This window comes from Haematobia irritans, chromosome 4 (genome assembly GCF_050003625.1).
Source record: "Haematobia irritans isolate KBUSLIRL chromosome 4, ASM5000362v1, whole genome shotgun sequence".
Classification (NCBI taxonomy): domain Eukaryota; kingdom Metazoa; phylum Arthropoda; class Insecta; order Diptera; family Muscidae; genus Haematobia; species Haematobia irritans.
In genome coordinates, this window is record NC_134400.1 from 1865047 (window position 1) to 1891783 (window position 26737).

Genomic DNA, 26737 nt, shown 5'->3' on the forward strand with positions numbered 1-26737 from the left:
ATCAACGATTTTTGGGATGTATAATGAAATTTTGTGTATATTTTCATTTTATTCGGGAAGATTTTAGTACCCAGCTCCATCTATGAGCTTAGGGCATAATACTTTTGATCGGCATGATACTGTGGCTATCAGAAAAGTTAGTCGTGGACCACATATTACAATCATTTCCCGAATCGTCTGAGATGAGTGGATATTCGATATGAAACATAAGAACCCACCCTCTACAAACAGCGACATAAAAATCTTATAATTGATTTCTTGAGTATCTAAGACAATAGCATCAACGGATTTGTATAGGCTGGATTGGAGCAAAGATTAGTATGGCTGCCTTGTATACAAATAGGCTTAGATTATCCCTACACTAATAGAAAAAGTTTCGTTATATAAACGAAATGTATCGTTAAAAGTCATCCAATGAAACAAATTCATTAATACAACGAAATTTTTCGTTATTATAACGAACTTTCTGTTAATCAACGTAACGTTCGTACTATTAACGAATATTTTCATTATATTAATGAAAATGTTTCGTTATATAAATGAAATTTTTCGTTGACTGAATTTTAATGAAATTTTCTTTGTGTGTAGGAACCACCATTCTGCAATGTTTAACATTCCCGCCTTACATACATAGGGTTGTGGATTCAATCCCAATTTTTAATGAACACCAAAAACTTTTCAGCGTTAATTAAGGCCAGAAGGTCTGGATAGGGAAAGTGGCAACCCGATGTTTTAGGCTCCATTATAGGTTATAGCTCAATAACAAGGTTCGGTTGGTCCATTATAGGTTATAGCTCAATAACAAAGGTTCGGTTGCTAACCATTGCACTCTAATCGAACATAACCCAAACTATATCCTCCATGGTGACCTTGGGTCAGTCTGAAGTAGGTCTCATTTTTTTTATTTGTTTTCTTTTGCTGTATAGTGTGGCAGGTTCTAAAACTTTTATACTTCATTGTATTGGGGTATTAACAAGCAAAATGTTACTGGACTATTTGTCCAATAGTCCAATAAAATTGCAATTGTTTGTTAGGTTATATTCAATTCTAGACTGGCTTTTGAGATTAATTAAATTCTCGTGTTTCTTTTATGGACTGTCATTTCCTTAATTAATTTGTTTAAGGATATCGTTAATTAATGTTAAACAATATGCATGCAATACTAGCAACCGTCGGTTGAAGCTGCATTTTCAGCGCCAACAGCGACAACAACAGATCAATGCAATGAAAGCAAAAACAAAGGAACGTCATCGGCCATAAACCTTTACCACCCATAATGATGGCTAACTATGGCGGCAGTGCGCAAATGGTTAGCAAACGGCAGCAGCAATTACACATGGAAGGCAAAAAAATGCATAAACTAAAAGGAAAACGAAAAATATTATTAAAATAATAAAAACAAACAAGCAACATTTACAATTTACAACAGCAATAATGCGCGATATGCATGCATCCATCCACGGTCCACCAATCAAGCTGCCGCCAGGCAGCAACCATCCAGTCAGCCAGCCAATATCCCCATTATAACCAGCCAGATTATGGACTGTAGTTGGTGATGTGCTAGTGATGTTGCAGTACCAACAACACCAATGATGACGTTCAACAACATTGCTGCAACATAACAATACCTGACTCAGAATGGCGGTGGAAGGGGGAAAATTAAAAGTGAACAACAAACGAGGTATAATTTTCAAGTTGATAACTTGTTAACAACCGGGTACCGACTGAAGCAACAACAACACAAGGCAAAACCGCTGCTGCTGATGCGATAGTTTTCCAGGCATTCATAAGTAAAGCAGCATTCAATTCATAAATGGCAACAGCAACAACAAGATCCCTACCATCTATAGCAGACAGCTCTTCATTGTGGCAACACCAGGTTTCCGTAATTTGCATGTACGTTTAATGCAATAGCTTTTTCTGGGTTAGGGATGCCAATTGAGGTAGGAAACAAAAGTATTCAAGATAATCACCACTAAGTCTTGAGAGTCCAATAACATATATCGAAATGAGTGTGATTGCAATCATTTCAGTCTTCTTAGCAGTAACCTTAGACAAAAAACCGAATTGGAAGAAATAGGTCCAGAACCATGAATATATCATATTTGGAGATATCGGTGGAGAGAAATTCAAAAACATGCCAAGGAGGTATAATGACGATCTCAATAACTGGTCTTGAGATCTATAGAGATACAAGGGAAAAACGTGGACGTATAAACGAACCCAATCAAATCGATAATCGAAAGTTAATAGGGGAAATCGTGGAAGAAGCCGGAGCAGTAGTAATCCATGATGATATACCCGAGATAATTCACTGAAAAAAAAGCATACCCGGTTCCAAAGATTTTGTCTTTACTTTAAAAAATTTGGTATTGATTCCGAGCCATAGAAGCGGAGAATACAAGTAAGGATACTTTTAAGACACAATTCTCTTTTAAAATCTGGTTTTGTGTACTTGCTTCTTGGAAGTAAATTTTAATTTTTCGCTTTTTCAGCTTTTTTTCTTCATATGCTATCAAAGTCCTTTAAAAACAAGTTAACGACGACTTTATTTTCCAAATTAAGACTCGACTTCTAGTAGAAATTATGCTGTGTTTCAAGTACAAAACGTCTTTAAAATAAAGTGTTGAAAAACATGTCCTATATTTGAACGATTTTTACCTTTGTAGTCAAGATGCAAAAAGACAACAAATTTAAAGACAATTTCATTAAATTTAAAGATTTTTTCTAAATTATTAAAGTCAAGTTTACCTTAGCCCAAAAATTTTTTCTTTCATGTTATGATATCCATTTTTAAATCAAATCACTTAATTATAAGGACAATACGACTTCATTGAAAAGTTTATCGACCTTTGGTCAATGAAAAAAACTTTATACTAGACAAATGCATCTTCTATGCTAAGCAAAATTTGCATTCGTATTTTAAAGACATGAAATCTTTGACCTAACGACAATATTTTTTTCAGTGTTATGACCACTGAGTATCCTACACCAAAAAAAGTGAACCCACCGTGGAAGAAAATGTAGGTTTATTTTAAAAAATTTTAATAACTAAAATAGTTTTAAAATTGCAACATGTTGTAAATAAGTTAATACTTTTTGTCAAAATGAACAATTTTTTTTTAATAATGAATTTTTTCTGTTGTTTAAGAAAATTTCATATGTTGAAAGAAAAAATTGGATTTAAAAATTGTTAAAATGTCTTTAGTGCTGTACGAAGTTCAAAACAGGTACAATTTTAGTAAAATTTATTCATTTGAGAGACTTATGAACTCAATTTAAGCATACTTCTGCCATTTTAGGAAAATATGAACTATTTTATTTTGTAGTAAAATTGTGCACTATATTTGTATACAACTTTTTTTTCTTATTTTTAGTTTACGTCATTAAAGTTAGCAAAAAATTATTCAAATAAGGAACATTTACTCATATTTAACTAAAATCAACTAATCTTCATGAACTAAAATAAAGTTCAGTTGGCATTAGAGCTTTTTTTCTGGGTGGACTAACTAAACGTCATTTTCTCAACCTCAAATTAACATTTAGTACAAGGATTCATACGATCTGTAAAATAAATGCTCTGCTCGATTCTTTGTTTATCTCACTTTTTTACTAGACGCAAAACATTTCCTTTGTACCCATGTAGCATGAAAAAAGCAACAATAGAAAACTTTAATAGTCTTCGATTTGGTGGGTTCGCAGATAAGAATAACAACAACTTCTCCATAACTACATCCCTAATTCTAGTAATATTGCTCCAAGAATGTAATTCTGTTTCGCTGGACTGTCGACTATATGGTTAGTGTTTTATTATGGCGTATAGTTTGGACACAGTCACTACTTTGAATTCATGCTTTTTAACCATCATCTGTGAAGGGAAGTTGAACAGCAATAGCAATGGTCGAGTTTATGCATAAATGTATGTGCCTGATTTGTTGTTTTAAGTTGGCTAACTGCAGCTAGTGGCCTATATGATGTTGCATACTCTGGGCCAGCAGTTGTACGTGTCGAACGAAGATCCAAAGCTCACTTAATGTACATCAGCATGCATTTTGTTTCTCGTAGCCCCATGCGGAGATGAGGCGTTATGGATGGATGGATGGATATGGATACGCAGCATGTAGAAATGTTCAAGTACGCAACACCAACACAAAAATAACAAAAAATTACTTTATGCGTTACAGGCACGGCGACAGTAATTACAACGTAATCGAAACGGACAGACTTTTGATGAGCATAATGTGTTGCTCACTTGGCGATTTTTCCCCCGGAAAGTGAAACAAAAGACATATTTGTTGGGAGGAAAATGGATGGGCTAGGATAAAACAAAGTTTGTTCAATGTTGAAAATGTTGTCATGTGAAGAATTAAATTTTTGAAAAAAAGAAATGTTTATAAAATTATTGAAAATAAATAAGAACCAATCGTCCAAATAAAATAATGAATAATAACTTGACGAGAAGAACCTCCACAATTTTTTCAATGTTCCATAGTAATTCACACACACAGGTAAAGCCAGGTGGAATTCTGTCATGGTTGCCACTCGAATCAAAAGTAATCTACCAAAATTTGGAGAAAATTGTACCAAATAAAAAAATCTTATTTTGCAGTATTTCTTTTGTCAAATTTTTGTGGTTATTATGAAAAGAATGTTTCCTCAAAAGAAATGTTTTATTATTTTATTTTAGAAGTTTATTTATTATTGTTTTATAACTCTTAAAAGCGACAATTTATTTGAGCGTATGAATATTTCTTGAACTGTAAATGAGTCGTAGTTTTAAATATTTGTAGATTGCACCAAAAAGGGAAAGTTACTACTTCTATAAAAGGGAGACTTTGATATTATAGCCTAAAACAAAACGTAATAATATTACTTAATATATTATTAAAATTTTTAAAGATATTGACTTTATAGAAAATTTTGTCACAATTTTATTTCTATAGAAAATTTTTATTTCTAGAGGAAATTTGGAATTTCACGATAGTTTAAAAAATCTTACGTTTTCCTTATAACGATATTGACACTACCTTTTTCTGCAATTCAAATAATCATTAACAATATTCATAAAATACTACGCAACAACGAGCTGAGAAGTTTTTTTTTGTTATTTGCTCTACCATAACCAGCCTCACACATCTTTTGTAAACGAAATATAAGTTTTTATTGGCTGCTTGTATTGTAATTGATGAACTGTGAATGCTAAAGCACTGTGGGGTAGATTTAACTCCCTCTGTACTTGCATATCTTCGGTCAGACATCAAGAATATTTAAACTTGAACGAGGAGTGGTAACAATAGGGCGACTAGTAGCGGACATAGAACTAATCCTCATATGACTGAATACCACGAAAAGACATATTGATCTATACACAAAACAAATAATTTATTCCTCCGAAATGCAAAGAAATTAATTTTTTTGTGGTTGGATATTAACATAATTATCGGTTCATTTCTTTATTCACTTTGCTCGATCTCCAGAATTTACTTTTTGTGTAGTACCTAATCAAATGTATCTAAAATTTAGACTATCTCTTCGATTCCATAAAAAAAATGTTGAAGACTGATGATCCAATGTAAAGATTTTTGAGTCTCAAGATTTTAGATTTTTCTCAATACACCCAGAAAAAAGGGGCTCTAGTGCCAACTAAACTTTATTTTAGTTCATGAAGATTAGTTGATTTTAGTTAAATTTTGCACAATATGAGTAAATGTTCCCTATTTGAATAATTTTTTGCTAACTTTAATAATGTGAACTAAAAATCAGAAAAAAGTTGTATTCATATATAGTGCACAATTTTACTAAAAAATTAAATAGTTCATATTTTTCTAAAATGGCAGAAGTTTGCTAAAATTGAGTTCATAAGTCTCTCAAATGAATAAATTTTACTAAAATTGTAACTGTCTTGAACTTCGTACAGCGCTAAAGACATTTTAACAATTTTTAAATCCAATTTTTTCTTTCAATATATGAAATTTTCTTAAATTACAGAAAAAAATTTATTATTTATAATAATTTTTCTTCATTTTGACAAAAAGTATTAACTTATTTGTAATATGTTGCAATAAGAAAACTATTTTAGTTAAAATGTTCTAAAATAAACCTACATTTTCTTCCACGGTGGGTTCACTTTTTTTTGGGTGTACCTTGCCCATAGTGCACTTAACGAAAGAAAAAAAACAGCACCACTAGCTATAGTAAGAGAGTGACTGACAGACAGACACACTTTTCAAGACATCATTGCAGATTTGCACTTGCTGTCTCTGCATGTTCAACGAGTAGTGCTATGGGAGGCCAACATTTCAACCAAATTGCTACGAAACATACATGAACGTGGACATGGCTTAAAACACCAAACAGTTTGCCACAAATGCCAATTTCAACAACAATGAAGTAGGTCGAATAATAAGGAGCTAAAAAACCGAATAATTAGTTTTTTGATTTGAATATCAAAATTCTTTGATTTCAGTCGAATATTTCTAATCTTCCAAAAGAGTAATTATCAAAAAATCATTGTTTTCCAAATAACTCAAATAAAAGGGTATGGTGACACTAGACAAATAGATGGCCAAAATGAGAGTAACCCATTTTTCCAGGATCTTTTTTGAAATAACAGGATGCCTTTTTCGATATATACTCCTATCATGATGTTATACATCAAAAACGAGCTAGAAATGTAAGTTCGTTTGGCTTTCGCAACGATTTCTTTTTCGATTTGTGTACCGTAATTCTTCAATAGCTCCGCTGGCACGAAACGAAATAACCAACTAGCTAAATTTCCATAAAATATATCATTATCGATTGAAACATTAATACCTATACGTCGTTATATGTACTTAAGAGATGTCTGGCTATGGACACATAGACCCACTCTAATGTACCAACCATGAGCTACATGTATAGAGATAGATAGCATACCCACTGATTGCCGAAGCTGGTCATCGCCAAAGACGAAATAGCTGGACGAGATGCATACCATCCCTACCTTCTCCTAGAGTTGTTTCATAACAATCATCAATAAAAAATTATAACTACACGTAAAGCTCATTATCGTACAGCAGTCTCAAAGGCCGGTCACCGATCTTTTTATTGTTTTTGTTTTTCTTTTAGTTCACCCAAAACCTGACTCTTATTTATAGGGCGGCCAGTTAAGCAGGCAACCGCCAATTGCAAATGCTCTAGGAACGAAGGATAGAAGGACGATGGATGAATAAACAAAACCAAAAAAAGGAATGAGGCAACGATCACGGGCATTCAAAAAAGCCTAAAGGTTTTCTACAGCTCACCAGGGTGAGGCAAAGGAACCGTAGCTTATAATGTTCTATGATAAAAGTGCTATAATTGTATTTGGTGTCCCCCTCCTCAGACTTCGCGCCATCTCCTTGCATGGACATGGCCGTAGTTAAGCGAAAAAGGAAGGAAGCATCAGCGGACTGAGTCGTTGCCAGTCCAACGTCCTTCAGGTTTAACCGCATTCCTTGATGAAAACATAATAAGAAGTTAAATGAAAAATTGTTGGCCACATGACAAATGAGTGTAATTGAACAAACTGGCTCAAGTTTTGACATGATATGAGACCATCCACCATCGATGAATGCATTCGACAGACAGATATGCAGACAGCTAACTTGGGAATACTGTCAAAATGCAAAGGGAAAAACAGATGATTGCCGCCTATGGCGTTGGCGGTTTCATTGAGTGCAACAATATCGCCAATGTTGCCGAAACCAGAATTGCTAAGTGCTTCATGGCATTTTATACGCAATAAACAATTTTCAGTTAACAAAGCTGGTGGCTTAATTCAGCCACCGCCATCGCATTATATTGCCACTGGTTGAATATCATTATGGCCAAAAATAATATTTGGCCAATTTTCGCTTACTAATTACCAAGAGTCTTAACTACTTTGTATGTAGAGTACTTAGCCCGCCGTTTTTTAACAATCCCGGATTTCTTTATATATACCCCAAAAAATTAATTGAATTCATTAACAAATTACAGTTAAAAATTCAATTGATTAAATTAAAACTTGAATTGATTAAATTTAATTGATGCTGATTGTAAAACTTAATGAGTTTTCTAAGAAAAGTAACTATTTACAATCGCTTTCTTAACTAACTTCGTGTTTCTATTTTGATTAAAAACTTGATTGTTTCAAATAAACTTTTAATAAAAATTAAAAAAAAAAATATATTTTTTTAACGGACTTAGTCTTCCGAGTTTGATTAAAAAGTTAATTGCATCAATTATTTTTTTAATTAAAAATAATCATTGACTTAAAAGATAATAGCATCAATTATTTTTTAATTGACAAACTTTTCAGATTTTTAATTGCAAATACTTTTGTGATATCTTTCAACCTTTTAATCAAACTCAAATTCTAAATTATTAAATTTCTAATTGGATCAATTAATTTTTTGATAGTGTCGATGATTCATATTATCAATACCGTGATTGAAGCAAATTCAATTAAAAACTAATTTCATGATTGAAATCAAAAAATAATTTAATTAATTTCTTCTGTGTAAACTGAATGAAGGTTTTCTTTTCTGAGGAACGTCTATTTAGCCCACATTTTTTTAAGCTCTTTAGCATTTTTATAAAAAGATAACCTGTGCTATTTGCAAACCCTAATTGCCCGTTTGCATTTGCAGCTGTTAACAAAAGTGAAAGTTTCCCATTCCCATGTCAGTAGTGGTGGGCTCGTTGACGTTGTGGTTGTTTACGAAAGAAGCAAAGGAAAAAAATCACCCCCCTAAAGCGCGATTGATATATAATTTTCACAATACTTCACTAAAATAATTAGCCACGAGGGAGCACGTTTCACTGATCGTTATTACCATAGTGGCAAGCCATTAAATATTGAAAATTTTTCATTTTTAAATGCCAGCGACATACACTAGGGCCCAATGCTGCTGTTGAATTTTCAAACCACGCTAATACGCCAGGGATGAGGTTTTTATTCTGGTTTTTTGGGGTGGGAAAATATTTGCACCCCTACCATAGTAATATTTAGTTGCTTTTCCATTTTCTTTTTTTTTGTAAAAATTGTCCCTCTATTCGAAGAATCGAAAGTAAGGGTCAATCGGAGAGGTTACACCCCTTCACACCAAGTAACTGTTAAACCAAACGATCGACAAGAAATGCAAGTCTTCTGTATTTAATTGCATAGGGGTTGCTTGATGGTGGCATCCATGGCCAATATGTGCCTAGATTTTTTGCGCACTGCTGGCCATTTTTCTCGGAGGTCTTTATGGATTTCCTACATCGTCTTGCACAAAACAGGAAATGGGAAAACTACACCGCTTCACAGTAACTGTTGTCGTCAGCCACGCCCGGATAATTAGGCGCAACGAATTCTCATTAAACGCATACGTTACCGATTTGGTTCGTGTGACTGCGACTGTTACTTCTGTCCATCATCCAAAGGCATCATACGTACGAGAGCATGGAATGGGATGCCATGAAATTGTTCCCTTTGTCTCATTGTTTGGCTTAGATTTAATATTTGTAAAATATTGATGTCAAAATATTTTCTATTATCCCTGATTTGCTGTGACTTTTCTGCATCCGCTAAGCCCTAAGAATAATTCAGTGGAACCAATTGAAAAAAGCCATTAATTAATTGGAGGATAATTAAATGGCCATGGGAATCGGAAATAGAACATTTTGCTATAATTTACGATAAAAGCGACCATAGTGGTAACATCTTGCATTTGGGAATTGAAAAAAAAGTACGGTTGAGCATTCTGCGCCATTACAAAGATGGTCATATTCCATTTTCGTTCAAGGGCTTTAGATCTTAGGAAGACTTATTTTTATATAATCCTTTTAATTTCTGGCGGATCTAAATGTCATTCATAATTGGATTAACAATTGAAAATATATTATTAGTTCAATAAAATAAATTAATTAAACATGTACAAATCCACCGCCAGCAGGCGGTAAAAATAAAATTTCGAAAAATACGAAATATATACAATGAAAAAAAGCTTCCCCGATTCCAAAGATTTTTTCTTTCCACTACGAACCAAAGAAGAGGATAATTGCTTCGAAGATACGTTTAAGACGCAATGAATATAGATACATGAAAAATACACAAATGAATAAAACAAATGGCATTTAAATTTAGCATACCTTCCGTCTGTCTTCTCCCTTTAATAACAAAGTCGTTCATAAACGTATTAATCTCAAATTGAAATTCCAAATTAAATTTCGACTTCGGCGACAAATTATACCGGGTATTAAGTAAAAAAAGACTTTAAACTAAAGACCTGAATGGCATCTTCTATTTTTGAATACATGTTAGCTTTATAGTAAATTTAGAAAAAAAATCATCGAATTTAAGGACGATTTCAATAGTTGGAGGATTTCTTTCAAATATTTAAGGGAAAATTGACTCAGTTCAAAACCAAAAAAATATTTTATGTAAAGATACCCATTTTCAAGTCAAATATCCTAACAAACAAAACATAAAATACTTTTATAGAAAAGTGTAACAACTTTTCGTCAAGAACAAAATCTTTGTATCAGAGAAATGCGTCTTCTATACAAAGAAACTCCCCACATTCATATTTCATTCAGAAATCTTTGCAATCAGTTTTTGAGCAGAGCCCTACAAGACAGCGGTCACAAAAAATCGAGATTTTGCCTGTTCACATACCCATTTGCCTTGTCCATCATTCTTATCGAAAATTCTCAAACTTAAAACCATTCACTTTACAAATTTGGATTCGAAAAGACCTCCGAAAGCATTTTGCAAACATTTCATCTGCCCACGAAAAATGACCTGACAAAATATTTAAATTCGCATTTGAAAGATACTTTTTTGTTCTAAAGTCTGCTTTTAAAATCTTCTTGACATCCGTTTGCTTTTCGGTTCCAAGCTCTTGGGGCAAGAGAATTTGGTAGAAAGGTAGGTGTAATTGATATGATGCCAAATGTTTGCTTTTGAATTGCGAACAATTAATGCGAGCTGAGTTGAAGCATTTCGCTTGTTTGCCTTATTCTCCAATGTTCTTTGGGAACGAATCATCTTCGTTTATTGGATTTCTAACAACTGACGGATGTTTCAATGATGGACTGCATAGAAGAAAAGAGGTAGCTATTTGCCAACATTTGTTTAAGTGAACGTCCTGGGATTCTCATTAAATGAATGACGGCGAAAAAAAACGAAACGAAATGAAGCAACTGCAGAAGATTTCCTTCGAATATGCCCAAAGCGGTATTAATCCTTTGAGACATGGATTCATCCGGTTACCATTTCCAAAATCAAAACAAAAAGGAATCTTTAGGGCATTTGCATGTGTTCTTTTTAACAAAGAATCTATGGTGTATATTTCACTTGCAGGATATGTAATGATCACATAGTAATGCTGTGAGTTCTGCTCCTCCATTTGTATTTGGACAATGCAATTTCCGGTAGGTTCCCCTCGACAAAAGCTATTGCCTGGAAATGGTAACGCCTTCAACTGTTTGAAAATAATTTGAAGATTTTGCGTAAAACAGCGTTGTGTTAATCCCTTATGGATTGGCACCCTTTAAAGGACCCTTTAGAGGAGTTTTGTTAAAGGAAATTCATTTATTGAAATAAGTAACTCGACTAGGAGTATTTATTCATATTTAATATATGTTCCTCTCACGTAACATCAATAATTGAGTTTGACATATAGCCGAACTAAATCCTAAATAATACTTACACTGAAAAAAATTATGCCCTGGTCCAAAGATTTTGTCGTTACACTAACAATTTTGGTATTGATTCCGAGCCAAAGAAGCGGAGAATTAAAATAGGGATAGTTTTAAGAAACAAACTGCGTACTTGGCTCTAGGAAACAAATTTTAATTTGTTCGGGGTTTCAACTTATTTCTTCATGTGCCATCAAATTCCTTTATAAATGTGTTAAAGAGAGCATAAAATTCAAACTCGTCTTTAAGTAGAAATTATGCTATGTTTGAAGTGAAAAATGTCTTTAAAAACATTTGGAAAAAAGATGCATAAAGACAACAAATTTAAAACAATTTAATTTATTTTTAAGAAACTCTTACCAATAAGGATAAGACTTCCTTGAAAAGTTTATCGACTTTTGGAAAAGAAAAAAAACTTTATAGCAGAGAAATGCGTCTTCTATTCTAAACAAAATTCGCATTCGTATTTTAAGGACATCTCATGAAAATATATATTTTTTTTGAGTGTAGCTACTAAATGTGTTTTATAATATTTATTTTTTCAGATGCAATCCAGAAAAGGTTATGAAAGGCCACAAGGAACACAAAGTAGCTACACCTCGATTTCAACACTAATGATCCAGAAGCGAACAAATGGGAATGGGAAATTATAGGGAGACAAAGCAACTTGTATATTTCCTACGCTAACCGAGTATGACTTCACCAGAATTACGGGTGAGTGCATTAATTGACCAAATATTCGCGAAGCTTCGTTTGACCTCTCGGGGGTTGTTATCAGTAATTAGACCGATATAATTAAGTCAGAAAACGAATGATAAATCTCTCTGATTTTTTGCTTGACTTTCTTGTAGTGTCAGATATGTCTACTTCCTGGTCTTATATTTCATTTATTACCAAAAATTAAAAGAAATGCATTCTAGTGTAATCTTTGACACAAAAGAACAATGGATAGTTGTCATCTCATAACCACATATATTCTTATAGGAGTTATATCCTATAAACGATTTCATCTGGCGTGATTGTAAAATTGTTATTTTATCAGTTTTTTTTCTTATAAACGTTTTACTTGCAGGGAACATTTTTCGTACCAAAAACACCAAAACTAAGTGGTGTTTTCATAAAATTTTCTTATATGCGTTTTTTTTCCTGAATGAGTACGTCATACAAGATCTAATATTCCAACGATAGTGATGAGAATCGTTGATCTAACCGTTCTCCTCAATGAATCAGGGAACTGAGTCTCGAGTTTAATAAGAATTCACTTTGCCTTTCCTCCTTGTTCCTTTCCGGTTCTCCCTGCAACAATCCAAAATATCCATCTTCATGCATCCTTCCGAATTTGTCATACAATAATATCCCAAAGCAGGTATCAGGTATCTCAGATTCGATACAGAGGATGTACGTTGTTCTAACAACGAATCGAGGAACTGAATCTAAGGTAAATAAAAATTAGTCCAGAAAGCCATACGATTTACCATATTGTCTTTCCTCGTCATTCTTTTCTTTTTCTCCCTGCAACAATCCCAAAATCTATCCCTGATACATCCCCTTTTCAATTGTATGCAACATGCATATGCATGTACCAAAGGCGCATTGCTAACAAAATACTTTAGGTATAATTATTGCTTCCTTTGGAAATAAATCGCCAACATTTCAAGTTCAACTCTGACTGTTGCGGTGGTCGGTTGGTAGTTGGTGTTAATGTTTTCCTTCTGACCATTCCTTCATGCGGATTAGTTTTCTGTTGAATGCTGCAATAAAGTCGAGAGAGGTCAGGAGGTATTCTACTGTATCAGCTGTGTGACTGTTGCGATAGCTGATTCATAGGTTCTGGATTCGACGAATGCTGTTTCCTTCCTCAAAATTGTTGTGGTCTATACGTCTGGATTTTTGAGTTCTTTGGGATTTTTTCTACTTGATCCATCTGACCGCGTACTATTCTTGCATGGTTTACCAGGTCAAGGCAATTGTTGTAGTTACTCTTGCATTGCATTTTATTTCATTCGCTTTTGCAATTTTACAATTTCAAAAGTTGTTAATGTGATTTTTGTACTTTGTTTTATTGTTGTTGCGGTTGTTGTAGTTACACGGCTTTGTTTAGCACCAACAGTGTCAGAGTCAAAGTCACCAAGGCAACGTTGTCGGTTTGAGGTTTGGTTCATGAAACTATTTCAGACCTTTTACAATTGCCATGTCTGGCATAGTGTGGCAAAAGATGTACATTGAAAAAATAAATAATTAGCAGTAGTTTATAATGTAAATTGAATGCTATTTTCCGACAAATAAAGCACGGGCGAAAATTCCAAAAAGGCCTATGTACGCCTTCAGGACTTGTTTCGTAACTTATGAAAACTTAATGACTCACAGATGAGTTAAGACGGAACGCAAGCAAATCACTTTTGCAGAAATAAGACCATGCTCACGAAACTATGCACGTTTATGAAGATAGTAGCGAACACACTCACGAAAATTTTCACGGTACACCGTGTAGGTAGTGGGTTCGGTTCCTGCTTCGACCGAACACCAAAAAGTTTTTCAGCGGTGGATTATCCCACCTCAGTAATGCTGGTGACATTTCTAAGGGTTTCAAAACTTCTCTAAGTGGTTTCACCGCAATGTGGAACGCCGTTCGGACTCGGCTATAAAAAGGAGGTCCCTTGTCATTGAGCTTAACATGGAATCGGGCAGCACTCAGTGATAAGAGTTCACCAATGTGGTATTACAATGGGCTGAATAGTCTAGTGAGCCTGATACATCGGGCTGCCACCTAACCTAAGGTACATGGGTATGCTATTGTAAGATTGTTCTGTTTATAAAGTATAAGGATATTTGTCTGAGCACGATAGAGTGGATGTTTTGAGTAAGCTTCAAATTGTGAATCGATCTAACAATGCCCGTCCATGACGTGGGACATAACAAATGGCCCATATGAGGTCGTATTTGCTAATTAGACTTACCTTAACCGTGCAAATTTCATCCGTGCTGCCATTGTGTAGTCGTTGGTATGGCCACCTTTCATACAGAAGATCATGGGTTTAAGCCCTGATTCTGACACAACTCCAAAACTTTTGTCATCGGTGCTTAGACCATTCAATATTGCTCGATTTTTACTTTTATGTCATGCGAAACTTCTCTTTAAATGGCGTCCAGCTCAGTAAAGTACATCATATGATCTAGAAAAGAAGAAATAGTACCCTCCATCATTAAATAAAATATTTTTTATATTGAAGTTTATAAAATTTTCCATAAACTGTAAATATGTCCTTCATTGTGACTTTGCATTTTTCTAAGTGTATGAAAGAGAAATAAAAGTTCTGGGGTCCAGGTCTTACGTTTTATAAGCTGAAGTTACACCAAATACGGTATGGTAACTGAAGTTACTATTATTCTGCCAAGATCCACAGGAAAATTCAATGAAATGCCTCACTTACTTTTGTTAAGCTCGGACAATTTACCTTCTTGCCTAACCACCCTGCAATAATCTGACTTGTTGATGCTGCCGTTGCTGCAGTTGATCGTTCATCCTTCGTTTCATTTGAAAAGCGATCATTAAGTTTTCAACACCATATCCTGCGTGTAAGCTTACATTTACCCTAATGGAGGAATAATGGCCTACGAACAAACCAATCAGCCAAGTGAGGGATCATAGCCCTTCCACAGAGAATTGGGTGTGTATGGAGGAATCCAGTTTGTTTTGTTGTTTGGGGTGCCTATTCCTTGTGATGTTGTTGGATTAGCTATGTGGCAAAATTGCCTAGTTCGATCGATAGTGCCATCAATAGTGAACTACTGACATTTGCGTTCGTTTTAGACAAAACAACAAACTGAGATTACTTCGTATCGTTGTTACTCCAATACAGAAGGTGCGAATGTATACGAATTCAGGCAATTCTAAAATGGCACAACAAATGAATACCAACCACACTGAATAGAGGTTAGCTGTGGTATTGACATTGGCACTTAAGTGCTACCATAGAATGGGTTATGAAAATCGATGGTAATAAAATTGCGAAAAATTTTATGAGTCACAAACACAGTGTTGACGGTTAGCTCCATAACAAAGGAGTAAAAATCACTACTGAAACCCAAATTCGATAATCTATTCGAGCACCCATCAGTGCAAATATGTTCAATCCCAATTTCAATAATAAAAATGCCTAGCTTTGCAGTCGATCCAAATTTTAAACAGAATCGGTAGAGATGCAATCACGGTTGCCACAATGTTATTAAAATTTTATTAATATAGAAAATTTTGTCCAAATTTTATTTCTAGCAGAAATTTTTCAAAAATTTTATTTCTATAGAAAATTGATGTACATCTTAGTTGGAGAGGAATGTTTCCCAATATCTACCAAAACATCAAGAATTCTACCAAACAAAAACACAAATTCCATTTTCGATAGAATTCTTCCAACTGTGGCAACCGTATAAGCGAATCAAACTTCCACATTTACCATTCTTCGTATATGACACTATAATAACAAGAAACCTTAATTTGTACCATTCCACGCTCACACACACACGCAGAGAAGGAATATGATCACCTCAAACATGTTTCAAGAGCAAAATGTTATTTTTGTATGGTGACCATGTAACATGTTTGTCACTAAAATGTTATTTTCTCGTCAAATATAACCTGCTTGCCGAAATCAGATACATGATTTCCGAGAAAATAACATGGTTGCGAAAACCATGTTACATGGTCACCACCCAAAAATAACATTTTGCTCTTAAAACATGTTTGAGGTGACCATATTCCTTCTCTGGGTGCATATTTGCTTTCCCACTCAATAATTGCAAATTCATTTAGAGCATGACCCACCTTTATCAACATAGGACAAATTTAAATGAAATAAGGTTTGTCCCTACCAATTCAACTCAATGTCCTCTTATATAGTCGCATTCCTTTTTTGTCTGTCGCATTGCTGTTCTATTCGTATGAGGTTTGTAGTGTCTTTCATTTCATTTCCATTTGCAAACAACAAACAAACAAGGGTCATTTGAATGGCACCACAGAGATGGTGGAGAGGAAAGTCCATTGTCACTTTTCTTCTTCCCATCCCACCGCAGACAGTGATTGTGTTTAGCCCATGACCAAACTCTTCTTGGACAACATTGCTCCATGGGCGAACATTGGGCGAATGTCTACAATGAGAATATATTTTTACGTTTCACTGCATATTAGTACAGAGATGACTTTGGAATTTTATAATTAAACTTAAGGAAATGGACTTCAAAAGATTGCTGCTGTTGCTGCTGCTGGCAGTGGTTGTTCATAGTTGGAACTGTTGCTGTTCTTCAAAAGTTCAATAAAAGTTACATTGTAAACTCCAAATTGCAGGACACATCGAGCAAACAATGAAGCGTTCCATTTTAAAGGTTTAAGTTTTACATTGTGTATGAAGCTGAGGCACGCAGACGAGAGCCACGAGTGGTGAAGGCTAGTGGCTGCTTTCATACCGAGCATCGTTTCTTTTATTTTCACCCAGCCAGTCAAAGTTTCCAGACGGCCTTTCCTCCGTTGGCTTTGTAATGGATTTTTGTTGGATTTTGTTTCGATTTTTCTTTAATTTTTTTTATTTTGTGTGTTTGGTACCCTGCATGAGTGGTGTTCCTCCCTTGGTCATTTTTCCAAATGTGTTTAAAATTATGTGGGACAATATGAGGACAACATAAAAACGAAATTAAAACTGATGAAGAAGCAAATCCCTTTTCATTGCATGTTGACATACCTCAGCTCTGTGGATATGGCTACGAAGATGAGAAAGCAAACTAATTCTCGGACAGTGTAAACAGAATGGGACTTTAGCAATCTTGTGATATTTACCAGAGTTGGCAAAAGATCAAACAGGATAAAGGACATTTATCATTGTGAGAGATAAAAAGGCTTTATTGCTAAATGTGATGGCGAAGAGGAGTAAATTTATATACTGAATTTAAAAGTTTTTCATTACTGACTACACTAAAACAAAAGCTACTGAATAGTTAAACTAAAATGTTATAGGTACGAGTATAAATTTCTGATAGAAAGACCTTCAAAGTAGGTCCCTATAGAAGGGGACAAAATTGACAAATGCTTTCAAGTGTTGCTAAAGTTTTAAATAAACTTTTCAATTAATCGAATCTTTATTAAAAAACTAATATGGAGCCGATTTCAAATTCGACACATCGACATTTTTGCCAGATCCCTCCAGAATAAGAGGGTCAAACCAATCTACAAATTGCTGTTAAAGATTTGCACATTATCATGCTACAAAACCCCATTGGAGTAATTGAATCTTCATCTGAATTGGTCATGTTGCAGGGACAAATTAAAATGTCACTTAAGATTTTTTCTGTCAATGTCTGTCGAATTATGACAACTTAATTCGACATACAACATATCGATCGAATAGTATCGATCGTTTGACCAATTCATCGATTCATAAGACATTGGGTCAATGCAATCCAGAAGCTCTTACAAGTATATGCCCAAAAATAAAAAGGGTATTTACAGTTGGACAAAGTCGAACCTATTCTACTCTACAATATTATATCAGCTAACCAATTTTAGATTAGAACCCACAGTACAAAGGATTAAGTTTCATTTCAGGCTCACTTAGACTATTTAGTCCATTATGATACCACAGTGGTGAACTAAATATATATACAAGAGAGAAAGAGCTTGAGTCGGAAGGACCTAAGTGTATAAAACCGATCCATTTTAATGTCGACAGCGGTTAATAAATTTTAGAAAAGAACAATATCGCTCGCTGAATCGTCTTGTTATTCCAAACTCAAAAAAAGTCACTCGCTAGCCGAAGCAAGACTTCGTCACTGGCACTTCCACTTTGTTATTACAAAGATATGACCAAACCATATGTAGTGCTGTAGCGTAAAATGGATGCTGAATGTTGGAGATTCATTGGTTATGGTCTCCAAACTAGAATTTGACAAACAGTAACCAGTGGTACAATTTGTATGGGAATCATGTTATCATGGCACCACCACCACCAATACTCCAACCACCAGTTCAAATCCAACGATAGAGCTCTTAATAAACTAAACAGCATCCTTAAGATGCCTTTTCATAGAAACTTGTCTGTAGTATTAGTTCATATGGATGGAATATGTTTGTGAGTAGTTATGTTAGGGTACCAAGTGAGTAGTGAGGATTCCTGGCTGGATCAGTGCCCAACTTACCAAAACAAATATTGCCATAAACGATGTTGGCTCACATCCGTCCCACAATGATTTCATTCCGGTCTCTCAATCCCTGCATTCGTTCATACTTCAACTGGTTGCGCCCTGTGCCATGCCAACAATACAAGGTCGTTGTGGTCTGTCCCCATCCTGTGTTTGTGATTAAGCTTAAGCCCTAAACCCTTGGCCAAGCGGTGATGTTGGAGGGGCATGAAAATTGCATTCATAATGCATCTCTGATGACAAAAATTCGTTGCGATTTGTTTTTAATACCCAAAGCACACTCAGAGCTCAGATGCATTATAACAATGGAACTTCGCCAGACAGACAACAATGGATAGATGCGCGAGACGGAGAGAGATGGAGAGGCTCTATTTTGGGTTTCAGCGAACAATGGCCAAATGACAGAATCTAAAGCCATGCTCAATTTAAAAGTTAATGTGAATGTTGTCACTCAATATGAATACAGCAGCATATTTTATTAAACAGCATCGACGATGGGGAATGAGACTGCTGTGCTAAACAACCGAGATGACGAGGACACGCTACCAGAGGTTATAGATGGCTAGATGGAGAAATGAGACAATCATGCCATCATACCATGCTGCAACTTGAGGCACTAAGCGAACAGAATTGTGTCATCATTATGTGCTTTCCGAGCATCAGCATCGATGGCCAAGCTTATGTTAGAACAGTGGTTCATTTAATTTGGTCATATCATGCACGCAAACAGATATTGAGAACTAGGTTTTTTAAGTGTTTTAAAGAAAATATAACTATGGAACAGAGTTTCGTCAATATCTGTATAAGGATTCTGTTACATTTATATTTTGGACTCAGGATCAACTCTTAGTCGTTCTCAAGGCTCATTTTTGTTTCGAGGCGTTTGAAATTTGCCACCACATATAAATATCATGCACGTCAAAAAGTGCAAGAAACTTTCTTTTGTGCAATATCTAGTGAAATTTAAATATCTAGTAAAAACGGGTCATGGGTTCGATCTAAGTTTCGACCAAGCAAAGTGATCAAAACTATCTGATTGTATAAAGGGGTGAGATAACACAAATAGCAAATTTCCGTCATTTGGTAAAGGTTATATATTGCTCTTTGAAATTTCGTACGGCTAGAGCAGCGATATTGGCCAAATAGTGGGTCTAATTTTGAGATTCTAGATGGACAGGAACCTTTAAAATTGGTCCCCTCGGCTACGGGAAAATTTTTTCAACTTTTTTTTTTAGCATTTTAACTCGTTTTGATAAATAAATTAGATTGCTGACAAATTTAGCAGCAAAGAAAGCGATCTGCAAAACCTTTCCAACGATGTATAATCCATATCTGAGAATGATTGATTACTATATGCCTAATTATTGTGGTATTAAATCTGCTCTGATCTGAATAATGGCGCGGCTCGTCGGCTTCATTCTCTGTTCCATACCTAGCCTACACAACATAAACATCATCCCGGCAAAAATTTGGGCGTGTTTTACATGTTTTTTTTTCTTCGTCAGGTACCACTGTTCCTCATTCGTCCAATGATATGAGCAGGTGTTTGAGTATAACACACCAAAAAAAGTTCATTATTACATCTTTATTTTGTTGTCGAGTTTGGATATCTATCATTGCTGTAGTCTGGGATTTTTGTATTTATTTTGCACAAAAAAATATTTTTTTATATTTAATCTCTATTATTAACATATATATGTATGTATGTATAAAAAATAAATGCGCGAGGGTATGTGTGAGTGTATGAGTATTGTATTTTAATAATTTCTCGTTGGCGTTGTAGAAAATTAATGCCTTTTTTATTATTTAAATATTTATTATTGTCCAAATGGCTATGATTTCATTACGCCTGAACATCATTGTCCACGAGCACTTCAAATGCGTTGTTGGATCTGGTGCTGGTGGTCAGAGGCGATGCGGTTCGGTTCACTTGGGTTTTTGCATTTGGTCCGGGCGTTGGTCTGATGACTTGTGGGCCATTTAAACACATTGAATTTATTTTAATTATCTTTGTATAATTAACAAATTAAGCTTCGTTCATAAATACACCATACAACCAACGAACAGAAGGTATGCCAAAGTGGTAGAAGAAGCAACATTGACATCAACCGGAATATCGTCGGCGTTGATAAGCATGTGTCGCTCTCGCAGTTTTTGCTATTGTTGAATTTTTGCCACTTTCTGCCTTCGCTGCATTTAATCGGGCTATAACAACAATAAAAATATGTTTATTTAACCTCATTTATTTACCATCTCTATACTGCCCCCACTCCCCACACATCTTCCGGGTCATAACCAATACAAAATGTTCATTGACTGCGGCTTCAAACTCAGTTACTCGTGTCATTACACTACAGTCTAGCCAGGAAGGACATTTGATTGTTTTGTGGGGTCTGGACACGATGTCCTAACCACCCATCTACCCACCTTCTGATGCATTCATCAAAGGTTTTACATACTTAATACTTATGTTTGCCAATGCAATTACATGCGAAAAATGCGACGGCAAAAAACGGAAATTAATTTTAAATAATTACGCGATTATTTGTCAACTTTAATCGAAAACACAACAGACGTTCGTTGGTACGTTTGCAGAACAGAAATGGTAAAAATCATAAATTGAGCAGAAAACCCCTTTTTAAGCTGGTCCTTGACGAAGTCAACCAACATCCAGTTGAGTTATAACAATTGTCCATAAGCTCAGTGGGAAAATTAATGGAATTGATTGGGGCTAAGTGTTAAATATTGCACTTCACATACCCCTTTCTCTGAACGATGGTATGGGCATATTGGGATTTTATGACTTGGTCAGTATGTTCACATTTGTATGTATGCAGAAAACAAAAATCATCTTTTTTTATCAAAATCTGAATTTAATTTTTAAATATATTCAATTAATTTATTTTAGTTAAGTAATTATTGTACAAACTTCAAGCTTATTTTGTACTTCAACTAATTTGATTATATTAAATTTATAATCAAACGAAAACTCAATCGCACAATTTAACTGAAACAATATATTTTTTTTTATTTTTTAGATATCATAGATTTTCATAGCGAGATTTTTTAATACCCTCCACCATAGGATGGGAGGTATACTGCCATTGTCATTCCGTTTATAACCCATCGAAATATTGGTCTCAGAATCGAAATTTTTGGTCGTGGTGAAATTCTGAATCGATCTAGCGAAGTTTGTCCGAAACAAGTTATCGGCTTGAAACTTGGCACAAGTAGTTGTTATTGATGTAGGTCGAATCGTTTTGCAAATGGGACATATCGGACCGTTCTTAGGTATAGCGCTCATATAAATCGATCCCTAGATTTTATTTCTGGAGCCTATTGGAAGAGAAAATTTCATTCGATTTCGTTGATGTTAGCACATGTCTTCAAACAAAACTTGGTTCATATCGGTATATAATTAAACCCCGATTTTATCCGATTCGGTTGGATATTTGTATGTGATAATGGTACACAAATTGGTCCATACAAAAGAAAAAAAAGTCCGTAGCTAAACTAAAGACAAATTTAACTTATTTTTATTGGAAAACATTATTTGTTCGTAGTTAAATTTTATTAGTTTTTTTTTTGTTTTTTGTAATTTTCCACAGGCCAATGAATTTTTGCTTGTTTTAGTATGCCTCAAACATTGTATGAACTAAACGTGAGTATAAAGTTCAATCGCCGTACACATAAGTTCAATATGAGCTAAAGCAGAAGAAAATTTGCGTTCGATTAAATGGTTAAAATGGGTATGATTTGGCGCCAATGCTTTTTTTCTGTACTTTTAGTCAATTTTTTCTTCTATGAGAGGGTGTAATTTCGTGTAGTGTATTTAAAAAGTACAACAGGGCATTAAATTTTCCTGGTTTTAACAACGCTTTGTGAAAATCTCAAATGTATAATTATATATATCCACTCCCCAGTTAGACTTCTGGAGCCCACTAAAAGAGCAAAGTTCATCCGACTCGGTTAAAATTTGGTATGCAATGTTAACATTAAATGTAGCTCCATATAATCAGTTCCTCAAATTCTTGAGCCTCCTGGAAGAGCAATCTTTCTTCCGATCTGGTTGAAATTTCATATGTGATATCAGAATATGCTTTGGTGTATATCAATACATAGATGCTATATAAACCGATCGAGAATTAAATTACTCTGCTTTTGTATCTCACATAGAATCCATATGGACAATTTAGATGACAGACAAGATTAGGAAGTTTTTTAGATACTTTGACATCGACAACTTTTACCACATCCCAACCAAGTACACTAAAAAAATATTTCTCTGATATAGAGTTTTGTCAAAAATTTGATGAACTTTTCAATGAAACTTATCAATGAAAAATAGGACATGTTTATCAAAACACTTTTTTAGGTTTTTTACTTGAAACCTATCATAATTTCTAATTGAAGCGGAGTCTGAATTTGGAAATTTAAGTTGTCGTGAAAAGTATGATAGTATAGAAAGATAGCAAAACTTCAATTCTCTGCTTCTTTGGCTCGGAATCTATACCAAATCATGAATGTAAAAAAATCTTTGGAACCGGGAATGCTCATTATAATTGGATTCTGGATGACTGCCTTTAATAGAATTTTGTACGCAATGCATGGTGAAAGGTACATAAGATTAGTGCTGTCCGATCTTGTTTGGCCGTATATACCAGAAGTATTAGTATCACTCCCTTTCTTGGATCTTTCTCACTTATCGATAGAACAACTTCCATATTACCATCCTTAGCGCCTATCTATATTACACCAATGGCCTTTAAACTTGCTAATGTAAGACATTGTTGCAAAAACAAATTAACTAAAACAGGAACTCGATGCAACCAAATGCATTTATTAATCAAGAGAGCAGAGTAAATTGGTGCCTCTTTGCCACAAGAGCAATTTTGTAAAAACAATGGAAATTAGTTGGAAGCGACGAATAACCAACAATCAAATGTTATCAGACTCCACCATTATTGTCATCAACGTCAACCTTCCGCATCAAAATGACTGCAATAACAAATCACACGACCATCACCGCACTAACAAAAAAAAAAAGCCAACAAGGCGAGAATCTTAGAGTGAAGAAGTGCGTTCTATAGGTAGCTACCTTTGGAAGGATGGAATATCTGCAGTGCTTCTAAAGCGTGTGGTGTTTGGATTTCTTAGTCTGTTGTTATTTGGAAAGATGCTTGAACTAATTGTTAAATAAAACTGAATGGATCACATGGCTTGCCCGTTACCCTCTCCCACCTTGATTATATTGCTCTATGTCTGCTATAGTTGACTGTTTTATCTCATTCACTACAGGTACTTACAGCCTGTGATTAATTTGAGTTATGAGTTCATAGAATATTTCTCATCTTCTTCATCAACATTGAAGATTGTAGAAAAAAAACAAGATTAGCCTAGCATCGTCATGCCTTGTTCTCCTAGACATTTTATATAATTTTTCATGGGCTCATTGTGGGTTACAGGATTTCTATTTCTTTTGTGGTTTCGTTGATGAAGGTTGGGTGCCTCAATGAATGACCAACAGACGTAAACGGAGACCAACACAAACCAGTAACAAATAATTGAAAAAAAGAAAAATCCACTGGCAGCTGAACCAATTGAGAAGGTTGCAAATCAAGGGTTTTGATGTTCCACTACACGGCCGGAGGTAGGTAAGGGCTTTGCCATTTGCCCCTTCTCAGCATGGTTATTAGTTGGGCCGAGTTGACGACCTAAATCAAAATAATAATTTGAAAGCCATAATTAAAAGTAAGCAAGCTTAAGACCATGGCTATCCCCACCAACCGAGTCAGGTCGAGGGAAGGCTGTCTGTCTATTTGGCAGGCATTCGACGAATTAAATGGACAAGACTTCGAATCCTTTTCACAGAAGCCATGGAGCATAGCTGGTGGCTGGTTGGCTTTTGTTCTTCCTTTATTTTGTTTTGTTCCTTTCTCTTCACTTTTATTTGAGGTTCTCTTTTATTTTATCCTCATTCCAAATCGTTTTTTTAATAGCCACTTATTATGTTTTAAGGGACTCGTTACGTCTTTTTTGGAGTTTGCTAGGCATTTCGGTTATGAACCATCGTTTGTCAGTTATGACAAGACACTTGTCTTCCCGAGAAATACTCATCACTGAAGCTATTCACATGTGGTGCTGACCGTGATTCGAACAGTACTCCCAAAGCAATTGGATTTATATTAAATTAAGCAAATTTAGAAAAAAAAATGAATCAATTAAATTAAGAAATTTATTAGGTGAGTGTACTACACTAGAGAAATGAATAAAATGAAGACAACCACACCAAAACAAAAGTAAACTGTTTTATAGAAAGAATGAACTAGGTTAGGTTAGGATTATCACTGAGTGCTGCCCGATTCCATGTTATGCTCAATGACAAGGGACCTCCTTTTTATAGCCGAGTCCAAACGGCGTTCCACATTGCAGTGAAACCACTTAGAGAAGCTTTTAAACCCCTCAGAAATGTCACCAGCATTACTGAGGTGGGATAATCCACCGCTGAAAAACTTTTTGGTGTTGGTCGAAGCAGGAATCGAACCCACGACCTTGTGTATGCAAGGCGGGCATGCTCACCTTTGCACCACGGTGGCTCCCAAGAATGAACTAACTCGTGCGAAAATTGAAGAAGAAGAAACAAGTATATACGGCCGTAAGTTCGGCCAGGCCGAAGCTTATGTACCCTCCATCATGGATTGCGTAGAAACTTCTGCTAAACACTGCCATCCACAATCGAATTACTTAAGTTGCGGTAACGCTTGCCGATGGCAAGGTATCTTAAAACCTCCTAACACCATCTTCTAAATTGTATGTAAGTCCATACGTGGTATATATTAAATCAAAAAAGATCGATCCAATACGTATATAATTCAGTTTGACAAAGTAGACATAAAATTTTGACAAAATTTTCTACAGAAATAAAATTTTAACAAAATTTTCTATAGAAATAAAATTTTCACAAAATTTTCTATAGAAATAAACTTTTGACAAAATTTTCTATAGAAATAAAATCTTGTTAGATTATTTTTGGCTCGAGTGGCAACTATAATTATGAACCGAATAAAATTTTAACAAAATTTTCTCTAGAAATAAAATTTTGACAAAATTTTCTATAGAAATAAAATTTTGACAAAATTTTCTATAGAAATAAAATTTTGGTAGACTATGAAATTTGCTTCTCTTGGAGACTTCGCAAGCCAAATCTGGGGATCGGTTTATATGGTGGCTATATATAATTATGAACCGATGTGGACCAATTTTTGCATGATTGTTAGAGACCATATACCAATATCATGTACCAAATTTCAGTCGGATCGGATGAAATTTGCTTCTCTTTGAGGCTCCGGAACCCAAATCTGGGGAACGGTTTATATGGGCGCTATATATAATTATGGACCGATGTAGACCAATTTTTGCAAGGTTGTTAGAGACCATATACTAACACCATGTACCAAATTTCAGCCGGATCGGATGAAATTTGCTTCTCTTTTAGGCTCCGCAAGCCAAATCTGCGGATCGGTTTATATGGGGGCTATATATAATTATGAACCGATGTGGACCAATTTTTGCATGGTTGTTAGAGACCATATACCAACACCATGTACCAAATTTCAGCCGGATCGGATGAAATATGCTTCTGTTAGAGGCTCCACAAGCCAAATCTGAGGGTCCCTTTATATGGGGGCTATACGTAAAAGTGGACCGATATGGCCCATTGTCAATACCATCCGACCTACATCGATAACAACTACTTGTGCCAAGTTTCAAGTCGATAGCTTGTCTCGTTCGGAAGTTAGCGTGATTTCAACAGACGGACGGACGGACGGACATGCTTAGATCGACTCAGAATTTCACCACGACCCAG

General features: G+C 35.0%; 1 protein-coding gene across 1 annotated transcript in view; it reads left to right on the forward strand.

The window, feature by feature from the left end:
- Nucleotides 1–26737, forward strand: part of LOC142236969 (uncharacterized) — a 242965-nt gene that overhangs the window by 188436 nt on the left and 27792 nt on the right. Inside the window, exon 6 of the mRNA XM_075308251.1 lies at nucleotides 12231–12399. Coding sequence (XP_075164366.1) covers nucleotides 12379–12399 — 21 coding nt within the window. The 5' untranslated portion in view covers nucleotides 12231–12378. The remainder of the gene's footprint in view (nucleotides 1–12230; nucleotides 12400–26737) is intronic.